Source organism: Ranitomeya imitator, chromosome 2 (genome assembly GCF_032444005.1).
Source record: "Ranitomeya imitator isolate aRanImi1 chromosome 2, aRanImi1.pri, whole genome shotgun sequence".
NCBI classification, from domain to species: domain Eukaryota; kingdom Metazoa; phylum Chordata; class Amphibia; order Anura; family Dendrobatidae; genus Ranitomeya; species Ranitomeya imitator.
The window spans coordinates 363,280,673-363,304,196 of NC_091283.1; the positions used below are offsets into that span (position 1 = coordinate 363,280,673).

A 23,524-nucleotide genomic window follows, 5' to 3' on the forward strand; every position below is an offset into this window, starting at 1 on the left:
TAGAGCAGCCAACCAATGGATAAACCACGTCACCTGTGTAAGGAACCTCAGAAGCAGCAGCTTCACTCACAGCCACCAGAGGGAGTCCATGGACAGAACTCGCCGAAGTACCATTCACGACCACAGGAGGGAGTTCGACAACAGAATTCACAACACCCGACATACCGACGCACGTTGTGAAAATTGTGCACAACGTGGGCAGCGGATGTAGTTTTTCAAGGCATCCGCTGCCCAATCTATGTCCTGGGGAGGAGGGGGCGGAGTTACGTCCACGCATGCGTGGTCAGAAATGGCGGACGCGACGTACAAAAAAAGTTACATTGAACGTTTTTTGTGCCGACGGTCCGCCAAAACACAACTGATCCAGTGCACGACGGACGCGACGTGTGGCCATCCGTCACGATCCGTCGGCAATACAAGTCTATGGGCAAAAAACGAATCCTGCGGGCACATTTGCAGGATCCGTTTTTTGTCCAAAACGACGGATTGCGACAGATGCCAAACGACGCAAGTGTGAAAGTAGCCTTAGGGCTAGGGTTAGGGTTGGGGCTAAAGTTAGGGCTAGGGATGGGGCTAAAGTTAGGGTTAAAGTTGGGATTAGGGTTAGGGTTTGGATTAGGGTTGGTATTAGGGTTAGGGTTGGCATTAGGGTTACGCTTGGGATTAGGGTTTGGTTTGGGATTAGGGTTAAGGTTAGGGTTGTGATTAGGGGTGTATTGGGATTAGGGTTAGGTTTGAGGTTAGGGTTGAGATTAGAATTAGGGGTGTGTTGGATTTAGGGTTTTGATTAGGGTTATGGTTAGGGTTGACATTAGGGTTGTTTTGGGGTAAGGATTGTGATTATCGTTAGGGTTAGTGATTAGGATTATGGATCGGGTTGGGATTAGGGTTAGGGGTGTGTTGGGGTTAGGGTTGGAGCTAGAATTGGGGGGTTTCCACTGTTTAGGTACATCAGGGGGTCTCCAAACACGACAGCCAATTTTGCGCTCAAAAAGTCAAATGGTGCTCCCTCCCTTCTGAGCTCTGCCGTGCGCCCAAACAGTGGGTTACCCCCACATATGGGGTATCAACGTACTCGGGATAAATTGGACAACAACTTTTGGGGTCCAATTTCTCCTGTTACCCTTGTGAAAATAAAAACTTGGGGGCTACAAAATCTTTTTTGTGGAAAAAAAAATATTTTTTTATTTTCATGACTCTGCATTCTAAACTTCTGTGAAGCAGTTGTGCATTCAAAGTTCTCACCACACATCTAGATAAGTTCCTTGGGGGGTCTAGTTTCCAAAATGGGGTCACTTGTGGGGGGTTACTACTGTTTAGGTACATCAGGGGCTCTGCAATCGCAACATAATGCCCACAGACCATTCTATCAAAGTCTGCATTCCAAAATGGCGCTCTTTCCCTTCCGAGCTCTGCCGTGCACCCAAACAGTGGTTTACCCCCACATATGGGGTACCAGCATACTCAGGACAAATTGGACAACAACTTTTGGGGTCCGATTTCTCCTGTTACCCTTGTGAAAATAAAAACTTGGGGGCTAAAAAATCTTTTTTTGTGGAAAAAAAATATTTTTTATTTTCACGACTCTGCATTCCAAACTTCTGTGAAGCACTTGGGCATTCAAAGTTCTCACCACACATCTAGATAAGTTCCATGGGGGGTCTAGTTTCCAAAATGGGGTCACTTGTGGGGTTTTCCACTGTTTAGGCACATCAGGGGCTCTCCAAACGCGACATGGCGTCCGATCTCAATTCCAGACAATTCTACATTGAAAAAGTAAAACGGTACTCCTCCTCTTCCAAGCTCTGCGGTGCGCCCAAGCAGTGGTTTATCCCCACATATTGGGTATCGACGTATTCAGGAGAAATTGCACTACAACTTTTGTGGTCTAATTTCTCCTGTTACCCTTGTGAAAATAAGAATTTGGGGGCAAAAAAATCATTTTTGTAGAAAAAATGCGAATTTTTTATTTTCACAGCTCAACGTTATAAACTTCTGTGAAGCACATGGGGGTTCAAAGTGCTCACCACACATCTAGATAAGTTCCTTAAGGGGTCTAGTTTCCAAAATGGTGTCACTTGTGGGGGGTTTCCACTGGTTAGGCACATCAGGGGCTTTCTAAACGTGACATGGCGTCCGATCTCAATTCCAGCCAATTCTGTATTGAAAAAGTCAAACGGCGCTCCTTTACTTCCAAGTTCTGCGGTCCACCAAAACAGTGGTTTACCCCCACATATGGGGTATTGGCGTATTCAGGAGAAATTGCATAACAAAATTTATGGTTACATTTCTGTTTTTACACTTGTGAAAATAAAAAAAATGGTTCGGAATTAGAATGTTTGCAAAAAAAAGTTAAATGTTCATTTTTTACTTCCACATTGTTTCAGTTCCTGTGAAGCACGTAAAGGGTTAATAAACTTCTTGAATGTGGTTTTGAGAACCTTGAGGGGTGTAGTTTTTAGAATGGTGTCACACTTCATTATTTTCTATCATATAGACTCCTCAAAATGACTTCAAATGTGATGTGGTCCCTAAAAAAAATGGTGTTGTAAAAATGAGAAATTGCTGGTCAACTTTTAACCCTTATAACTCCCTAACAAAAAAAAATTTTGTTTCCAAAATTGTACTGATGTAAAGTAGACATGTGGGAAATGTTATTTATTAACTATTTTTCATGACATAGCTCTCTGATTTAAGGGCATAAAAATACAAAGTTTGAAAGTTGCAAAATTTTAAATTTTTTTGTCATATTTCCATTTTTTTCATAAATAATCGCAAGTAATATCGAAGAAATGTTACCACTAACATGAAGTACGATATGTGATGAAAGAACAATCTCAGAATCAGCGGGATCCATTGAAGCGTTCCAGAGTTATAACCTCATAAAGTGACAGTGGTCAGAATTGCAAAAATTGGCTCGGTCACTAAGGGGTTAAGGATCGCACTTGTCAGAATAATACACTCGTCTGTATGAGCCCTAAAATTAATAATAAATACTTCCACAGTTGAAGCATTTAAAATAGGCTGATATGTGGGCTCCTCAAATTCACTTTGGAATCCAATTGGTCACCAAAACAAAAAAGAATATGCACTACAAAAGTTGACGTATGTGTAATCAGTTGCCTTACATGGGGGGCTGGACGTTCTCGTTTTGAACTCCTGAACAACGGTGACACGATACACATGCAGTTTTTCCCCTTTTTTGCAGCTCTTTGATGAAGTTAAAAGTCGTGATGGCTGTCTGGCGCCTACCTAATCGCTCTGACACGGGGACATACTTGCTTGTGCAAGGTGCCATGTACTGAGCACATTGGTTTGTTCACATTGTTTCATTCCAGCAAGAGTTATTACAGAATATTTGGGGGCTCATTTGAGTAAATATCCCTGTAGTAGACGTCCTGTAAGTGGTAATATTCCCCTCATGTATGGGGTCTATTTGTCTTAAAACAGAGGAAATCACAGATTACATTCCACACATAACACTGTCTAGGAAAGGCGGCGCAGGGTAATTGTGCCCGCAGTGCGGAGCAAATAATGCTGGAAACAGGACCAAGAGTCTGTGTAAGGCCACATTCACATGTTCAGTAGTTGGTCAGTATGTTACATCAGTATTTGTAAGGCAAAATCAGGAGTGAAACATGTCACCAATTCTGCATTAATCTCCCACTCCTGGTTTTGGCTTTGAAATAGTTATGTAAAATACTGATCAAATACTGACCGTGTGAATGTGGCCAAAGCGAGAGTCCGGGAGAAACTTCTACAAAGACTAAGCAAATCTTTAACACAGAGAGCGCCGGACCCCAGGACTGAACTCAGGTCTGAGAAATGGGATAGTAAGACCAAAACTGGATGTGACAAGGGGAAAAGGCAACAATCGTAAGTACACACACAGAGGAAATTATCCAAAATGCATAAATTCAAATTTGGCAAATCTCGCTAGTTTATCAGGAAAGGTCGATCTGCAATGAAGTTATTACCGTGAATTTTCTAAATTTGCAGAGCGAATTGTAAAAAATACGTATTCTGAAGAGAACGGATTTTTGAAAAATTCAAGGACAATTCAGTTGCACTCGAACTAGTTAGGCCATGTGCACATATTGAGTATTTGGTCAGTATTTTACATCAGTATCTGTAAGGCTGCTGTCACACTAGCAGTATTTGGTCAGTATTTTACATCAGTATTTGTAAGCCAAAACCAGGAGTGGGTGATAAATGCAGAAGTGGTGCATATGTTTCTGTTATACTTTTCCTCTAATTTTTCCACTCCTGGTTTTGGCTTACAAATACTGATGTAAAATACTGACCAAATACCGCTAGTGTGATGGCAGCCTTATACTTTTCCTCTGATTGTTCCTCTTCTGATTTTGGCTTACAAATACTGAGGTAAAATACTGACCAAATAATCAATGTGTGCATGTGGCCTTAGCTTATCTCTAATACAAAGCTCCACTCCATAAACAGCGTATCCACACAGCCCAACCCCTTCATAGTGCACTCACATTCCCTGTCCTCTACATAGTGTAACCATATAGACTCGCCCTTACAGCAGCATACACATACGGTATGCCCCGTACAAACCTGGCCCCGCAAGTCCCAGTGCGTACCAACATGTCACTGCCCACATACTCACACCACCCCCTACAGCTCCTGCACACATGACTTTGCCCCATCCACCTTGCATGAATAATGCTTTACCCTGTCCTCACATTTCACTGCCACATCCACCTTATGCACATACAACTCGTCCTCGAAAATCTCGTACACACAAGACTCCACTGTTTTCATGTATGACTCCTCAATATCCACCTCACACACAACTTTTTTTTTTTAGTGTTTTTCTATGTTTCTATTTGCTAATGAGCACAGTGTGTATGCGCACCTACATATTACTTTACCACTAGAGGTTTATGGGTCCTTGTTTGGATCTCTTGTATTAATAGACAGCGGGTGTGGCCCCCCCAGGTCTGTGCACCTTTATCCATCAAGTTTACCCCAGACTGGTGTTAATCACAATCAGACTTGGCTCCTATTTCTTCTCCTGCCAATATGAGGCCTTGGTAAGCACAGAGAGGTGAGTCACTGGGGTCCGGGACCTTCCACATTGGGCACAGCTTGTTGTGATCAGACGTGTTTATGTTTTTTTTATGAAAATTTTTTCAACAGACCTATGGAAAGATGTATTGCTCCCATAACACGGTACTACTTTCTTTACCCCCACACACAGTATAATGTACCGCCACACCCCCCCCCCCACACAGTATAATGTTCCAACAGTACTGCTATCCCGACACACTGACACACAGTATAATGTACCCACAGTACCGCCATCCCCCCCCCACACAGTATAATGTTCCAACAGTACTGCTATCCCTTGACACACTGACACACAGTATAATGTTCCCAGAGTACCGCCATCCCCCCACACACAATATAATGTTCCCACAGTACTGCCATCCCCCCCACGCAGTATAATGTTACCACAGTACCGCCATCCCCCCACACACAGTATAATGTTCCCACAGTACTGCCATCCCTTCCCCCGACACACAGAATAATTGCCTGACAATGCCCCTGGCACACAGTATAATGTTCACTGTACTTTCATTTACTCTCTCCCCCCCCCTCCATCACTACATTCAGACACACGCACTAATATATTTTTTAATGTTCTAGGGTACTGAACCCCATCTATTTATTTCTTTATATTGGAGTGTGTTGATGGGGCAACAGAGGCTTCCCACTCTGTGTATACCTGTGCCATCAGGCTGTATGTATAGTTAGTGCTGCCCTTGGCACTGAGATCTCCATTCTAAGGCCACGTACACATGTTCAGTATTCGGTCAGCATTTTACCTCAGTATTTGTACTCTGAGAGTGGAAGAATCACAGGAAACGTATAATAGAAACACATCACCACTTCTGTATTTATCACCCACTCCTGGTTTTGGCTTAAAAATACTGAGGTAAAATACTGACCAAATACTGAACATGTGAACATGGCCTTATAGAAAAACGTGTATCACTTCTGCATCTTTAACCCACTCTTGGTTTTTACTTACAAATACTGATGCAACATACTGACCAAATGCTGAGTCTGACAAAATGTGTTTCCATAACTTTTTGGGAAAGTTAAGTTATAACATTGATTTAGGGGGTTATCCTGTGTGTTTTTTTTTTTTTTTTTTTTTTTTATAAAAAGCAAGGAATTATATGAAACTAGATGGTGGCCCGATTCTAACGCATCAGGTATTCTAGAATATGTATGTAGTTTATTTATGAAGTTTTCAGAATAATGCAATTTATACACAGGAATCGGCCAGCCGGGCGCAACCAATTAGCAAAGCGTGGTTCAAATTCAGTGCCAATTCGCGGTCGGACTGCGCCTGTCGCTGATTGTTCGCGGCCGGGCGCGAACAATCAGTGAAGCCAGGGCCTGCTCCAGGTTTTTGAGGGCCCCGGGCGAAAGAGTCTCAGTGGGCCCCCCTCTTTAACACATACCACGATCCATGATGCACAGATACAGCAGAGAAATATAGCACAGCCAAGTATTATACAGCCCTCGTAGTATATAGCACAGCCCACGTAGTATATTGCCCAGTCGCATGGTATATAGCACAGACATGTAATATATTGCACAGCCACATAATATATTGCACAGCCACATAGTATGTAACACAGACCACGTAGTATAGAGCACAGTGATGTAGTATATTGCCAGGCCACGCAATATATAGCACAGACGTAGTATATATCACAGCCCACGTAGTATATTGCATAGCCATGTAATATATTGCACAGCCCATGCAGTATATAACACAGGCCACGTAGTATAGAGCACAGCGATGTAGTATATTGCCCAGCCACGTAATATATAGCAATGTGGGCACCATAGCCCTGTTAAAAAAAAAGAATTAAAATAAAAAATAGTTATATACTCACCTTCCGTCGGCCCCCGGACCAGCCCAGGCGTTTACCGATGCTCCTCGTGACGCTCCAGTCCCAAGAATGCATTGCGGTCTCGCGAGACCGCTACGTCATCATCTCGTGAGACCGCAATGCATGGACCGGAGCATCGCGAGGAGCAGCGGGAAAGGCGACGGAAGGTGAGAATATAATGATTTTTTATTTTGTTTATTATTTTTAACATTAGATCTTTTTACTATTGATGCTGCATAGGCAGCATCAATAGTAAAAAGTTAGTAACACAGGATTAATAGCCGTGTTAACGGACTGCGTTACACCGCAGCATAACGTGGTGTAACGCAGCCATTAACCCGGTGTGAGCGCTGACTGGAGGGGGCACTGACAGAGAGTAGGAAGGGGCAAATTTGTGGCCGGACTGTGCCCGTCGCTGATTGGTCGCGGCCTCGACCAATCAGCGACGTGGGATTTCCGTGACAGACGGACAAACAGACGGAAGGGCTATATATATATATATATATATATATATATATATATATATATATATATATATATATATATATATATATATATATATATATATATATACATATATACATATATACAGTGGGGCAAAAAAGTATTTAGTCAGTCAGCAATAGTGCAAGTTCCACCACTTAAAAAGATGAGAGGCATCTGTAATTTACATCATAGGTAGACCTCAACTATGGGGGACAAAATGAGAAAAAAAAATCCAGAAAATCACATTGTCTGTTTTTTTATAATTTGTTTTGCATATTATGGTGGAAAATAAGTATTTGGTCAGAAACAAACAATCAAAATTTCTGGCTCTCACAGACCTGTAACTTCTTCTTTAAGAGTCTCCTCTTTCCTCCACTCATTACCTGTAGTAATGGCACCTGTTTAAACTTGTTATCAGTATAAAAAGACACCTGTGCACACCCTCAAACAGTCTGACTCCAAACTCCACTATGGTGAAGACCAAAGAGCTGTCAAAGGACACCAGAAACAAAATTGTAGCCCTGCACCAGGCTGGGAAGACTGAATCTGCAATAGCCAACCAGCTTGGAGTGAAGAAATCAACAGTGGGAACAATAATTAGAAAATGGAAGACATACAAGACCACTGATAATCTCCCTCGATCTGGGGCTCCACGCAAAATCCCACCCCGTGGGGTCAAAATGATCACAAGAACGGTGAGCAAAAATCCCAGAACCACGCGGGGGGACCTAGTGAATGAACTGCAGAGAGCTGGGACCAATGTAACAAGGCCTACCATAAGTAACACACTACGCCACCATGGACTCAGATCCTGCAGTGCCAGACGTGTCCCACTGCTTAAGCAAGTACATGTTCGGGCCCGTCTGAAGTTTGCTAGATAGCAATTTGGATGATCCAGAGGAGTTTTGGGAGAATGTCCTATGGTCTGATGAAACCAAACTGGAACTGTTTGGTAGAAACACAACTTGTCGTGTTTGGAGGAAAACGAATACTGAGTTGCATCCATCAAACACCATACCTACTGTAAAGCATGGTGGTGGAAACATCATGCTTTGGGGCTGTTTCTCTGTAAAGGGGCCAGGACGACTGATCCGGGTACATGAAAGAATGAATGGGGCCATGTATCGTGAGATTTTGAGTGCAAACCTCCTTCCATCAGCAAGGGCATTGAAGATGAAACGTGGCTGGGTCTTTCAACATGACAATGATCCAAAGCACACCGCCAGGGCAATGAAGGAGTGGCTTCGTAAGAAGCATTTCAAGGTCCTGGAGTTGCCTAGCCAGTCTCCAGATCTCAACCCTATAGAAAACCTTTGGAGGGAGTTGAAAGTCTGTGTTGCCAAGCGAAAAGCCAAAAACATCACTGCTCTAGAGGAGATCTGCATGGAGGAATGGGCCAATATACCAACAACAGTGTGTGGCAACCTTGTGAAGACTTACAGAAAACGTTTGACCTCTGTCATTGCCAACAAAGGATATATTACAAAGTATTGAGATGAAATTTTGTTTCTGACCAAATACTTATTTTCCACCATAATATGCAAATAAAATGTTAAAAAAACAGACAATGTGATTTTCTGGATTTTTTTTTCTCAGTTTGTCTCCCATAGTTGAGGTCTACCTATGATGTAAATTACAGACGCCTCTCATCTTTTTAAGTGGTGGAACTTGCACTATTGCTGACTGACTAAATACTTTTTTGCCCCACTGTGTGTGTATATATATATATATATATATATATATATATATATATATATATATATATATATATATATATATATATATATATTCATCTATCTGCTAAATATCCTCATTCAGCAATACTGTAAGCATGTTGCAGGATGCAGTGACAGAAAGAAGGCACAGCAAGGGTTAACAAATTTAACAGTTTTAAATTAATGGGAGGTTAACTCCTCACAGGAAGATGAAGGGTTAAACGGGAATAACAGTCCAATTGCGGAAAATATGCAGAGTAAATAAACAAAGTTAGAGTAGTTCCGTGATGCACTTATCGTGTCAGGATTTCTTCAGATGGCAGGTACCACTTGGGAGTTGGTAGCACCGCCAATGGCTGGTACAGTGTTGGTCCAAGGAGATTCAGCTGGTAATGGCGGTCTGTCTTCTGGCGGCAGCGGTCGGTCTCCTGTACCTTCTGCTGAGCCCCTAGTCCATGAACATAGGCAGCCGGAGCAAACAAGGCCGCAACATGATCAGGGCCCTCTGTGGGTGGCAAGATATCTGCTGATATGGCGGACCGCAAGTGTATGTCCAGTAGCTGGTTCTCTCTTTGCGGCACGTGCGCTGTACTTGCGGTCACGAATCACACGGCACCTTGCTCAATGACAGTTACCAGGCGCGCTGCACTTCTCTCTCTGCAACGCCCACTGGTCACGGCAGAAGTAAATGAACGCGGGATGGTGCAGCCCCGATGCTCAAGGGCTGGAGCGCTTCTCTCTCTGTGCTGCGCACTGCCTGTTCCCGCCAAGACTCACTGCCTCCGCACGCGCTGTGTATCTTTCCACTTAGCCACACCCCCTATTTCCGAGTGCAAAGGTCTGTCCGGTCTCTAAGGCTACTTTCACACTAGCGTCGGAATCTCCCCGTCGCAATGCGTCGGGCAGAGATTCTGACGCTAGCGTTTGACGCACTGCACAACGGGTGCAGCGGATGCATTTCTCCGGCGCATCCGCTGCCCCATGGGGAGGTGGGGGCGGAGTTCCGCCCGCGCATGCGCGGTCGGAAAAAGCAGTCCGGCAGGAGCAAAAAAAACGTTACATTTAACGTTTTTGCTCCCGGCGGTCCGCCACAACACGGCGCAACCGTCGCACGATGGTTGCGACGTGTGGCAAAGCGTCACAATGCGTCGCTAATGTTAATCTATGGGGCAAAAACGCATCCTGCAAACAACTATGCAGGATGCGTTTTTTGCCATAAACGACGCATTGCGACGTCTGGCAAAAAACGCCAGTGTGACAGTAGCCTTAGCCCTAAAAAGCTTCCTAGGAAACACACAGTCTCTGCATAGAAAACTGCATAAAAAAAGGATAAAAAAACGCATCAAAAAACGCATCTAAAAAGGACAAAAAAAGGACCAAAAAAAGGACCTGCGTTTTCTGCCAAGAGCTGCAGTTTTTTAAAAAAACTGTCCTGAAAAAAAAAGGATGGAAATCCTGAACGTGTGAACATACCCTAAAATGGCTGAAAATACCCTAACCCTACCCCTAACCCTACCCCTACCCCTATTCTAACCTTAGTGAAAAAAAAAAAAAAAAAATTCTTAATTTTTTTTATTGTCCCTACCAATGGGGGTGACAAAGTGGGGGGGGTGTCATTTACTATTTTTTTATTTTGATCACTGAGATAGATTATATCTCAGTGATCAAAATGCACTTTGGAGCGAATCTGCCAGCCGGCAGATTCGGCGGGCGCACTGCGCATGCGCCCGCCATTTTGCAAGATGGCGGCGCCCAGGGAGAAGACGGCCGGACGGACGCCGGGTAAATATAAGGGGGGGAGATTAGGGCATGGGGGGGCATCGGAGCACGGGGGGGGGGCATCGGAGCACGGGGGGGCGGGATCGGAGCACGGGGGGGCAGCCACACTCCGCCCACGCACTTCCGCCCGCTCCCCCGCACTTCCTGCTGCAGCGGTTCTGCACATCAAATCGCAGTAAAACCCGCAGATATATTTTTGATCTGCGGGTTTTACTGCGATTTTGACCTCACAATGGAGGTCTATGGGTGCAGAACCGCTGCGGTTCAGGAAAAAGAAGCGACATGCTCCTTCTTTTTTGCCGCAGCTATTCTGCGCGGCTTTTTAAACGAAATTACGGACCATGTGCACAGCAGTGACTGTTTTCCATAGGGTTACATTGTTATGTACCCTGCATGGAAAACTGCTGCGGAACCGCAGCGGCAATACCGCTGCGGTTCCGCAGTAAAAAACGCACTGTGTGAACATGGCCTAACACTTCTGTATGGTTCGTTAACATTTCTGCAATGACCATATCTCATAGAATTGAACAAAAAGATCTGCAGGACCCTGGTCCAGCTGCCAAGTCAATAGCCTGTGACCAACAGACCATAGCCCTGTGATCTTCCTCCTATCTATATCCCCAGCACCTCTTCTGATCAGTGAGCCTGGCACAATGTCTTGTGTGAGTCAGACTACAAAAATTATTTTGTACCTCTAATAGGGCTAAGTGAAAATTTTTTTTTTTTTTTTATTTTTTTTTTACATTTTAATAATAAAACTAACTTCCGCCATGAATAAAGCAGGTTTTATGTAAAAACAAAAATAAACAAAGAAAAGTACACATAATTGGTATTGCCATGTCCATACACTTGTATTAGCGATGGATCGCAACGGATCCGTCGTGTTTTGGCGGACCGTCGGCACGAATAAAAAAAGTTCAAGTGAAGGTTCTTTTGTCCGTCGCGTCTGCCATTTTCTACCACGCATGCGCGGCCGAAACTCCGCCCCCTCATCCCCGGACTTTAGACTGGGCAGCGGATGCTTTGAAAAACTGCATCCGCTGCCCACATCGTGCATAAATTTCACAACGTGCTGTCTGAGACTACCTTGCCTCCTGGGACCCTGCTTCACTACAGCTGCCGTCCCCTCCCTGGTAAGCTATCATAAAAGCAAACTATAGGATGTTCCACTAATTTATTTAAACAAAAAAATGTTTTCTACTTTATTTTTTATGGCATACGCCCCATTTGCCATTAGTGCAATCATACACACCCCTACCCCTCTGGACTCTTCTGATTTGTCCCCATTTGTATTTAAACCCTCAACCTTCCTGATGATGCAAACCCCTGACGAAGGTAGCGTGCCAAAACGCGCATTGGGGTGATGCCATCCAGGAGAGGGAGACTCATATTACCTTTGTTTGTAAGTTCCATTACTCCTCTATCTTTCCATTCCACATTACTGCCTAAACTTTCCTGTATTGTTTAATACACAGCTAACATTTCGTCCTATTTTGCCCTAATATCATTCATCTGTATGGCTATGTATAGTAATACCATGAATTTATAGTAATACCATGAATTTATAGTGACACCTACTGGAGCTGTCTTGCACTAGCACTTTACTGTTTCTTATAACATTGTAGTACAAAACCGTGTATGCATTTTATATAATCTTTCATGTCTCTATACACTTGTATGCATATTCTCTAATTTTATTTATTCACTTTATTGGGCACTCAACATTTAGCTCCTTCTCTCCCTCTTGACTATGGTCATTTTCACATTTGGGTGTGCGGTCCTGTTCTTTTAAAAAATAAATAAATAAATGTGTGTATATGTATGTGTGTGTGTGTGTGTGTGTGTGTGTGTGTGTATACACACACACACACACACACACACACACACACACACACACACACACGATGGTGGCCCGATTCTAACGCATTGGGTATTCTAGAATATGCATGTCCACGTAGTATATTGCTCAGTGATGTAGTATACAGCACAGAGCCACATAGTATATTGCCCAGTCACGTAGTATATTGCACAGCGACGTAGTATACAGCACAGAGTATATTGCCCAGTGACGTAGTATACAGCACAGAGCCACGTAGTATATTGCCCAGCTACGTAGTATATTGCCACGTATGTCACAGGTTACAAAATAAAAAATAAACATATACTCACCTTCCGATCCGAGGGCCCCTTGTAGTTCTGTCGCCTGTTCGCCAGCTTCCGGTCCCAGGGTGTGATGACGTCGCGGTCACGTGACCGTGACGTCCTGGAAGGTCCTTGTCGCATACCATCTTTAGCACTGGAACCTGTCGCTTGCATGGAGCTGTCACGGGAGCGTCGCGAGGAGCGCCGGAGGGTGAGTATATGATGATTTTGTATTTTTTTTAAATTATTTTTAACATTAGATCTTTTTACTATTGACGCTGCATAGGCAGCATCAATAGTAAAAACTTGGTCACACAGGGATAATAGCGGCGGTAACTGAGTGAGTTACCCGCGGCATAACGCGGTCCGTTAACGCTGGCATTAACCCTGTGTGAGCGGTGACTGCGGGGAGTATGGAGCAGGCACTGACGGCAGGGGAGTAGGGAGGAACTGATTGGTCGCGGCAGCCATGACAGGCAGCTGGCGAGACCAATCAGCGACTTGGATTCCATGACAGACAGAGGCCGCGACCAATGAATATCTGTGACAGACGGAAGTGACCCTTAAACAATTCTATAGTAGATATATGGGCTGAAAGTGCCCCTCTCGGCTTATACTCGAGTCATGGAAGGCAGGGGGGTCGGCGAGTGAGGGGGAGCGACACCTGTCAAATACTCACCTGCTTCTGGCGCAGTCCCCGCATCTTCTGGCACCGCAGCTTCTTCCCCTGTTCAGCGGTCACTGGTACCGCTCATTAAAGTTATGAATATGGACTCCACTCCCATACGGGTGGGGCCGCATATTCATTACTGTAATGAGCGGTGCCACGTGACCGCTCACTACAGGAAGAAGCTGCCGCTCCCGGAGACGTGGGACATGCAGGTACCGTGCCGGGAGCAGGTGAGTATGTCATATTCACTTTTCTGCGTTCCACCGCTGCCTCATCTTCCGCGTCCTCTGCAGTGACTGTTCAGGTCAGAGGGCGCGATAACGTATTAGTGTGCGCGCCACCCTCTGCCTGAACAGTCAGTGCGGAGAGATGGGACGCTGAGGAGCAGCGGGCAGCAACAAGAGGTGAGTATGTCATTTTTTTTTATTATTTTTTTTTTTTATAGTGCGGCAGCAGCATTACGTGTGGCACACTGCTATATAGATCGTCTATGGGGCCATAAAGAACTGCATGGAGCATTGTATGGGGCCATAAAGAACTGAATGGAGCATTATATGGGGTATCTTATGGGGCCATAAAGAACTGCATGAAGCATTATATGGGGCATATTTGTATATGGAGCATCTTATGGGGCCATAATGTACTGTATGGAGCATTATATGGGGCCTATTTTGTATGGAGCATCTTATGGGGCCATAATGAACAGTGTGGAGCATTATATGGGGCTCCTGATTCAATATGGATATTCAAAAACACAACCTACTGATGTCTCAATTAATTTTACTTTTATTGGTATCTATTTTTATTTTTGACATTTACCGGTAGCTGCTGCATTTTCCACCCTAGACTTATACTCGAGTCAACAAGTTTTCCCAGTTTTTTTTTGTTGCAAAATTAGGGGTCGGCTTATACTCGGGTCGGCTTATACTCAAGTATATACGGTATATGTGTATGTATGTATGTAATCTTTCTGTGTGTGTATGTCCGGGATTGGCATCTGCACCGTCGCAGCTACAGCCACAAAATTTTGCACAGTCACACATCTGGACCCCAAGAGCATCATAGGCTATGTTGTGAGGAAAAATTTTAACCCCGCGCTTTCCAATTCACCAAACAATTTTGCCTCTATCTACATAATGGGGGAAAAAGTGAGAGGAAAAGTGTTGGAGGCAAATTGACAGCTGCCAGATGTGAACAAGGGGGACTTAAAGAATGAGAGAGATGGCGCCAAAGAGTATATACCGTACAGTTGCTAACGTGGGGTCCTGACATGGGATACTCACCACACACGGGGATATGAACACACACACAAAATGCACCACACACTACCACGTGCTTGTACACATATACTACCCTCAGCACACATTTCACCACACATACACCAACCTCGTCACATAAAAGTCGAAACACAAAAGTCACCGCTCAAAACTCGCCACATGCAAAACTAGGCTCACGCAAAACTAGGCACACTTGCAAAACTCACCTCATGGAAAACTCACCACACGCAAAACTTGCACACGCTGAAAAATTGCCACATGCACAAAAGTTGCAACACATGCAAAAGTTGCCTCACACAAAACTTGCACATACTCAAAACGCACCACACATAAAAGTCGCCATGCGCAAAACTTGCTGCACACAACTTGCTACATTAACCTGTCACATGCAACTCGACACACAAAAATTTGCTACACGCATGTCGCCACACGCAACACAACACACACAACTTGACACATGAAACTCGCCCTAAAACACACACAAGTCTGGTATTATCCTTCAAAAATAAAAATCTGATTAATAAGCAGACAAACTACAAGAGCAACAAATGTACCATATAGGAAATACGGCAGCTGTCAGTCACATGACCTGTCTATTATGTGTATGTGTGAGCTAATATATATACTGTCGGGGGGAGGGCTTCCTGTTGGCTGGAGATCAGGTTGCCAATTTAGCTTACAAATACTGAAGTACAATAACAAATTGTATTGTGGTACCGTGTTAGCCAAAAAAATCGATGTGAATACTTTTCTGCCCAATGATGACGGAAGTATTCTAGGAGTGATACCTTTATTGGCTAACCAGAAAATAATATGTTTGCAAGCTTTCAGAGCACAGTGGCTCCTTCTTCAGGCCAGATATGTTTATTAGAGCCGTAGTAGAAGATGTCATTATTTCTCCTGTCACGTGTAATGAATATCTCCTGCAGTATTACTAATGCCGATTCCAGTGTCGGTAAATGAGAATTAGCGTTATGGAAGATGAGTCTATGAGAAACGTATTTAGCTGCCGACTCTGAGGAAGAAACTGCTCGTTGTGTGTGGTCTAAAATATGTTTTATTTGGTTAGGTCCCTTGCGAGTCTCTGTATTTCCTGGTGACTGACGAACCTATAATCCCTACAGCTAATCAGTGGCTCAGTGGTGGAATCGGGGTGATAACAATATTACTGTATGCATCAGGATTTTACCATGTATTTCTCCATGGAGGAGTGGGAGTATTTAGAAGAACTCAAAGATCTGTACATGGACGTCATGATGGAGGTTCCCCAGCCCCTCCCATTACCAGGTAATAGGCAGAACTAAATACACTTGGCCTATAATTATCTGTATGTGAAGAATGAATTCAGTCCCTGTATGTGTTTCCTCCAGATCTATCCAGTAAGAGGACAACACCAGAGAGATGTCCCCGTCCTCTTCTTCCCCAGCACTATAATCAAAAAAATCCCAATGTTCCTCAGGATCATCAGGTAGATGGAGAGAAGGTGTCATGAGATCTCCCCTCTATGATATGTAGATGGCTGTGAAGGTCTTGTGTTCAGTCTTGTTTTATCCACCAGTATTATATGTTTTATACTTGTGTAATGAGAACGGTGGAGACGACGGCAGAATTAGAGCTGATTGTAGATGTGACTTCTCCATCTGTCTGTGACTTTTACAATATTTTGTTTCAGGGTAAAGATCTGACTCATAATAATACTACAGAGACATATGTGAGGGGTGACGAGTGGTTCAATGAGTGGTTGAATGAGGCGATTCCTACAGCTAGCCACCCAGGTGAGTAGGAGCCACAAAAATGTAGAAAAGTCACATTCTTGTCAATTACGGGCTGTGGCTGCTTTATTTGTGGTGTAGTCACCATCCTGGCACTAAACAACTACATGGTGCTCCCCCGAAAACTGTCCCTGATGCTTTATGCATTGATGGTCCTTTTGCCATGGGTTTACCATGACAGAGAGGAGCCAGAAGACCTCTGCTTCTGATTTCTCCTACTCATGCACTGAATAGAAGCACTTCACATTTATATTAAATGGTTTAGATTTGTTTTAGCAGTGTTAGGGGTTAATCTGCTCAGTTAAGAGCTCCTGGAGTGTTGTCTCTGGCTGTGCACTGTTAGCCACTCCCATCTCCTATATTAACTGGGTCCTGGCTAGAACTCATTGTCAGAGCTAGCTTATGCTGCATGGCTGGAGGTTGTTGTTCCTTATTATTCGAGAGGGTGTTTAGTGCGTTTATATGTGACTGTTGCTAGGTTTTGAGTGTGTGATAATTCCATTTCTTCTCCCACTTTTGTTTTAACACCCATCCTCCACTTCCCGGTGCATACCTCTGTTGTATATTTGTATGTTTGGTATTTTTCGTTACCCCTGTTCGTATTACCTTGTTAGTCTGGTTGGTGTATTATGGTACAATACTACTCCCCTCTGCCCTGAGTAGGTGATGGGTACAGACTGAGGACAGATTCAGGAGCTAAGGCAAGGTACATGTCCCTGGCATATTCACCATCAGAAGTAATCCGGGGAGCAGGGCGAGTTAGGGCACCCCCTATTGTTGGGGACAGAGAAGGAGCCCCTGGTAACTGGACACCTGACAAGAGTCATGGCACCTTGTTTTAGACTGAGATCCATGTCAGCCAGAGCTTATAGGCCGGGGAATCCACCCTAACCTCCTGAATTAGAAGTTGTCAAGATCTCTAAACTGTAAAGTCAAATGATAGCATATGTAGAATGTGCTGACAATTTAGAAAATCTTGTGAAGAAAAATTGAATCCACATGGTGAACCACCTAAGAAAAAGCGAAGGCTAATGATGTTGTTGCCTTCCTAGAATCCTGTAATTTTAAGGAATTAATCTTCCTTCTTGCCAACATTCGTGTTGACGAACTGAGTCGCTCACCAGGGCAGGGTACTCTGCACCTGGTCCGGTTGCTTTTAAAGGGGATGTCACGGTGGCTGCGACCCGGTCCGTGGCACTGGGACCCACTGTAAAAGGGAACGGTCTTTTAAGGGAAAAGTGTTTATAAGTCTGTCGTGACGCCACCTGTGGTGTTCAGTCAATAGTGGGACCGACGCTGCGTAAAAGGGGTCCTCTGGGGGATGTTATTGCAGCACTGATGGTACACTTCCCACAGGTGAAGCGGGGTCCCCAGGGGTCCTAAGATGTATGGTGGTGATGACGGTTGCCGGTAAATGAGTAAAAAACACAAGTTGTAAGTCTTTACCTGGTTTACTGTAGTTGGCAGGACACAGTCCAGGGCACCAGCAACAGGTACATAGGAGTCCAGGCAGCCCGAAAACAAGTGGAATCCCCTTGGCAAGTCAGGTTAGGAGCCTTCCACTCTGTGCTTGCTAAAGTCCCTTGCTGCCTGAACTATTCCAAACAAGGTCCTAATTCTTTAAGTTCTTTCTCCTGTCCTGGGACAGGTACCTGTATGGTAGGCTGCTTGAGCCGTTCCTTCTGGGGTCTCTGCACGGTGACTCCAGGATGCTGCTGTACCACAGGCTTAATTTGGGCAATGTCCGTGTAATCCTATGCCCTCTGGTTCTGCTAGGTGTACTACAATTCCATTGTAGCCTCGTGTTCCCTGTACCCGGTCTCTGTGCTTTGGCTCCTCAGAGGCCCACTTGTAGCCTCCTTGAGCCCTGAAATCTCTCCTCTGCTCCTTTCCTGTCTGCTTTCCAGACTGTCTGATCCAGACTAAATTAGCTCCTCCTCCAAACCAGGATTTTTATCAAGGGAAGCTGCCGTAAAACAGGGTTTTGAGCTCCCCCTCCTGGCCTGGATTCAGAAGGTGTTGTGTGTGTGTGTGTGTGTGTGATTTACCTGCCAAAGAGATCCCTCTTGTTTCCAGGCATAACACTACCCTCTCGGAGAGGAAGGCACCACTACTGTGGTACCTGAACTCCTGGGGTGCCACAGAACCTGCTCATTGGGTCTCTACAAGAACAGGTTCAGTCTTTCTGGCCAAACTTTGTTTTTATGATCATTTGTTTCTTTTACAGTGTCTTCTATTTCTACAGATTTGCTACATATGATATATTTGATTGTGGGATTTTCACTGCCTTCTCTAGGGGTCTGTAATTCCCTGGTGGTCTTAAATTCAGATGTCAGACATTCGGCAGAGGCAATGGAGACTTTTATAAAGACACATTAAGATTGGGCTATGTTAACCCCTTCACGACATGCGCCGTACTAGTACAGCGCAAGTCGTGTCTCCTCCTTTGATGTGGGCTCCGGAGCTGAGCCCACATCAAAGTCGCAACATGTCAGTTGTTTTGTACAGCCAACATGTGCGCGCAATAGCTGCAGGTGGAATCGTAAAACACCCGCCGCTATTAACTAGTTAAATGCCGCTGTCAAACGCTGACAGCGGTATTTAACTACTGCTTCCGGCCATCGTGCATTGCCGACGCCCTCATGTGATCGGGGGTCAGCGATGCGTCGGTATGACAACCTGAGGTCTCCTTGAGACCTCTGTGGTTGTTGATGCTGGCTTGCTGTGAGCGCCACCCTGTGGTCGGCGCTCACAGCAAGCCTGTAATTCAGCTGCATAGGAGCGATCTAATGATCGCTCCTATGTAGCTGAGCCGATCCAGTTGTGCCAGCTTCTAGCCTCTCATGGAGGCTATTGAAGCATGGCAAAAGTAAAAAAAAAAAAAAAAGTTAATATGAAAAAAATAAAAAAATTGAAAAGTTTAAATCACCCCCCCTTTCACCCCATTCAAAATAAAACTATAAAAAAATCAAACATACACATATTTGGTATTGCTGCATTCAGGATCAAAATTCAGAACGCCAGAATTAAGGTTTTTTTTTTTGGTCGCCATAACATTGCATTAAAGTGCAATAACGGGCGATCAAAAGAACATATCTGCAAAAAAGTGGTATAAATAAAAACATCAGCTCGGCACGCAAAAAATAAGCCATCACCCGACCCAAGATCCCGAAAAATGGAAAAGCTACGGGTCTCAGAAAATAGCGCAATTTTTTTTTTTTTTTTTTAGCAAAGTTTGGGAATTTCTTTTCACCACTTAGATAAAAAAGAACCTAGACATGTTTGGTGTCTATGAACTCGTAATGACCTTGAGAATCATAATGGCAGGTCAGTTTTAGCATTTAGTGAACTTAGCAAAAAAGCCAAACAAAAACAGGTGTGGGATTGCACTTTTTTTGCAATTTCATCACACTTGAAATTTTTTTTTCCCGTTTTCTGGTACAAGTCATGGTAAAACCAATGGGTTGTTCAAAAGTACAACTCATCCCGCAAAAGTAGAAAAAAAAAGCCCTCACATGGCCATATTGACAGAAAAATAAAAAAGCTATGGCTCTGGGAAGGAGGGGAGCGAAAAACGAAAACACAAAAACGAAAAAGGGCTGCGTCTTGAAGGGGTTTAAAAGATATCTTTAAATGTCTAAAAATCCAAGACAGAGAGGATGTGGACGGAGAGATGGTTATAAAAGATGGCAGGGACAAGGGATGGACCGGTCCACTAGGGTTGAGCGACTTTTCCTTTTTTGGGGTCGAGTCGGGTTTTGCGAAACCCGACTATCTCAAGAGTCGAGTGAAATCGGGCGATTTTCTCGAAATGTCGGGAATCGACCGAAACCCAATGCAAGTCAATGGGGAGGCATAGTCTGCAGTGAGTGGGGGCCAGGAAAACACCTACAGTGCCCATTTTAATGGCAAAAACATCCATTCTTGTTACTGAAGCTTGCCAATCTTAATTTACCTTATAATAATAGTTAGGCATTGGAAATTGGGGGTCATTTGGTTAAAGTTGTGGGGGGTAGGGCTGGTTCAAGTATTTAGTGGGCCCAGGAAATGTGGACCACGTCACGGCAGTGGAGCAGGGAGAGGTAAGTATTTCAACTTTGCAAGTGCTGTGATCCTGAGCAAGCAGGGGGGGCCACTCGTTGGCATTGGCACTGCCACATGGCCCCTCAAAGTACGGCGGTGTGTTTGCACGGCGGGGGTGCCTCCCACCGGCAGTGACACTTTTGCGTACTATGAGGGGCCCTGTGTCAGTGACGTCGCCAACGAGTATTCCCCGTCCCCCACCTGATGAAGAAACCTGCACTTTATTCAGTCGCCATGACAGCACAACGAGAGAGGGGATCCGCCCTTCAGGGACAGGAAACCTACAGACATAAAAAGGGCGGCACCTCTCTCCCACGTCAGTTTGGTTTCCTGTCCCTGACAGCGGAACCTCTTGCAGACAGGCCCTGACAAGAGGGTCGAAGTAAGAAGACTCCCCACTCCTGGCGGCCCGGTACAGGTAGCGGGGGTCCCCTACCTCGGCCCGTCCAGGGGGCAGGAAGCACCACACGGCAGGGGCACTGCGCGGTGTAGGTGACAGCAGGAGGAAGCAGCCTCTGATAGGCTAGCTTCTCAGGCAACCGCACATACCTATGGAGGTGCTTGGCTACTCAGGGTCCCGGGAGTCATGGCTGGTCCGGGCGGGGACGCGGCATTGGTCCGGGGGGTTTGCTGGCGTCCTGGTCCGCGTGTCGGCTTGGCGCCGCCGCCGCGTCCTGAAGGGGGCGTGTCCGGATGACGCGGCGGGCGGCGCGGCTGGGCATGCGCAGTAGCGTCATCTCCGGCTAATGGCGGGCTTCAGTCTGGGCTTCAGGGAGGGGTAGCGCAGCACAGCGGCAGACGGTTTAATGGCCACCTGGGATTCCCTGCTGGCCCCCATCCGGGGGCGGTACCTTGGGGGTATTTAATGCGGCAAGCTGGGATAATCAGAGTTCCTCACCCATTCCATAATGGAGTCGCCAGAAGGAACTACCAGCCAGCAGCAGCAGGAGCCGCAGCAGCTGTCAGATAAGCCTCGTAGAAGCCCCCAGCGTCGGTCTAGTGGCAGTAGCCGCGCTGGTGGAGCTAAGGAGGCACGGATCTCTATACCAAAATCCTCAGCCCGTAAAGATTTGCCGGCTTCGAAGGATCCCCCATCTACGGTACCACTCATTACTGGACGGGGTAAGTGAGCTTCGTGAAAGTCCACTTAGTGATGGTTGTGTTCCCCTTGTCTTTTTTCCTCTATCAGGGGAGGAAAAGTTTGTCCAAAGCCAAACATAGGCAGTGTGCCGAATGTGCAGAGCCGCTTCCAGATGGACATTTGAGGAAGTTATGTAAAATATGTATTCAACGTTTACTGGAGGAGGAGGCGCCTGATCTAACCTCTACAATAAGAGAGATGGTGAGACAGGAAATTAAAGGTGCCGAGAGATCCAAATCTCGGGGGGCAGAAGCTAAAAGGTCATCCCCTTTATCTGAGGTAGATTCGGATTCGGGTGAGCTGAGCTCAGGGTCTCTTCCGTCCACTTCCTCCTCTGAGGATCAGGAGTCTGCTCGAGCCTGTTTGTCCCTAGAAAGGGTTAACCATCTGGTCAAAGCAGTTAACAGCACAATGGGGATAGAAGATACCCAATCGGAATGTTCCATTCAGGATGTTATGTTCAGGGGTATTGAGCGAAAATCCCGAAGAGCCTTTCCAGTGATTGACAAGATCAAATCGTTAATCTCAAAAGAATGGAAGAAACCAGAAAGGAAGGGGTCGCTTCCGCCAGCCTTTAAAAGACGGTATCCCTTTGAAGAAGCGGCTTCGTCCTCATGGGATAAAGTCCCGAAGTTGGATGCGGCAGTCGCTAAGGCATGCAAAAAGTCGTCTCTCCCCTTCGACGACTTGGGAAATTTGAAAGACCCGTTAGATAGGAAAGCCGACATCTTCCTTAAGGGAGCTTGGGAGACTTCAGCAGGGTCTCTGAGGCCAGCCATTGCAGCCACTTGTACCGCTCGATCCTTGATGGTTTGGTTGGGTCACCTCGAAGATCAGCTCAGAGATAAAGTCCCTAGGTCGGAAATATTGTCCTCTATGTCCACAATCCAGGATGCCGCAGCCTTCCTCTCAGATGCTTCAGCAGATTCGGTCAGGTTGGCCGCCAGGTCCTCGGCATTATCCAATGCAGCCAGGAGAGCACTATGGATAAAATGCTGGCCAGGGGACTTACAAGCTAGAACAAAATTATGTAGCATTCCTTGTGAAGGGGCTCACTTGTTCGGACCAGTCCTAGACGAGCTATTGGAAAAAGCAGGGGATAGTAAAAAACGCTTTCCCTTCCTAGGAAGACCCTTCTACAGACGGGACTATAATAGAGGATGGTCCAACCGCAGAAGACCATATAGAGACTCCAACAGAGAATCTACTAGATATGACAACAGCAGAAGAAGGGGTAGAGGATTTATGTTTAATCCTTCACGAGAGGTTAAGAAACCACAATGACTAGCGGACCAGGTGGGGGGTAGGCTTTCGGCCTTCTACCCAGCCTGGGTGCAGATTACAAACAATCCATGGATTCTAGGCATTGTGGAGAAAGGCCTAACCTTAGACTTCCACCATACTCCTCGGGACAAATTTATGTTAACACCTGTTCGTTCCTCCTCTACAGAGCAGTTGGCACTAGAGTCTGAGGTCCGGGAGCTCCAACAGAAGAATGTTCTAGTCAGAGTCCCTGCAGGCGAG

General features: G+C 45.3%; 1 protein-coding gene across 1 annotated transcript; it reads left to right on the forward strand.

The window, feature by feature from the left end:
* Nucleotides 1–21,856: 21,856 nt before the first annotated feature.
* LOC138663866 (lamina-associated polypeptide 2, isoforms alpha/zeta-like) lies at nt 21,857–23,284 on the forward strand. Its single transcript, XM_069750227.1, has 2 exons — nt 21,857–21,959; nt 22,049–23,284. Exon 2 carries the CDS (start codon nt 22,199–22,201, stop codon nt 23,282–23,284), a length of 1,086 nt encoding a protein of 361 aa, XP_069606328.1. The 5' UTR covers nt 21,857–21,959; nt 22,049–22,198.
* Nucleotides 23,285–23,524: the final 240 nt, after the last annotated feature.

Coding starts and splice junctions, on each gene's coding strand:
- LOC138663866 (XM_069750227.1), top strand. CDS start 22,199: ATGGTGAGACAGGAAATTAAAGGTGCCGAGAGATCCAAATCTCGGGGG.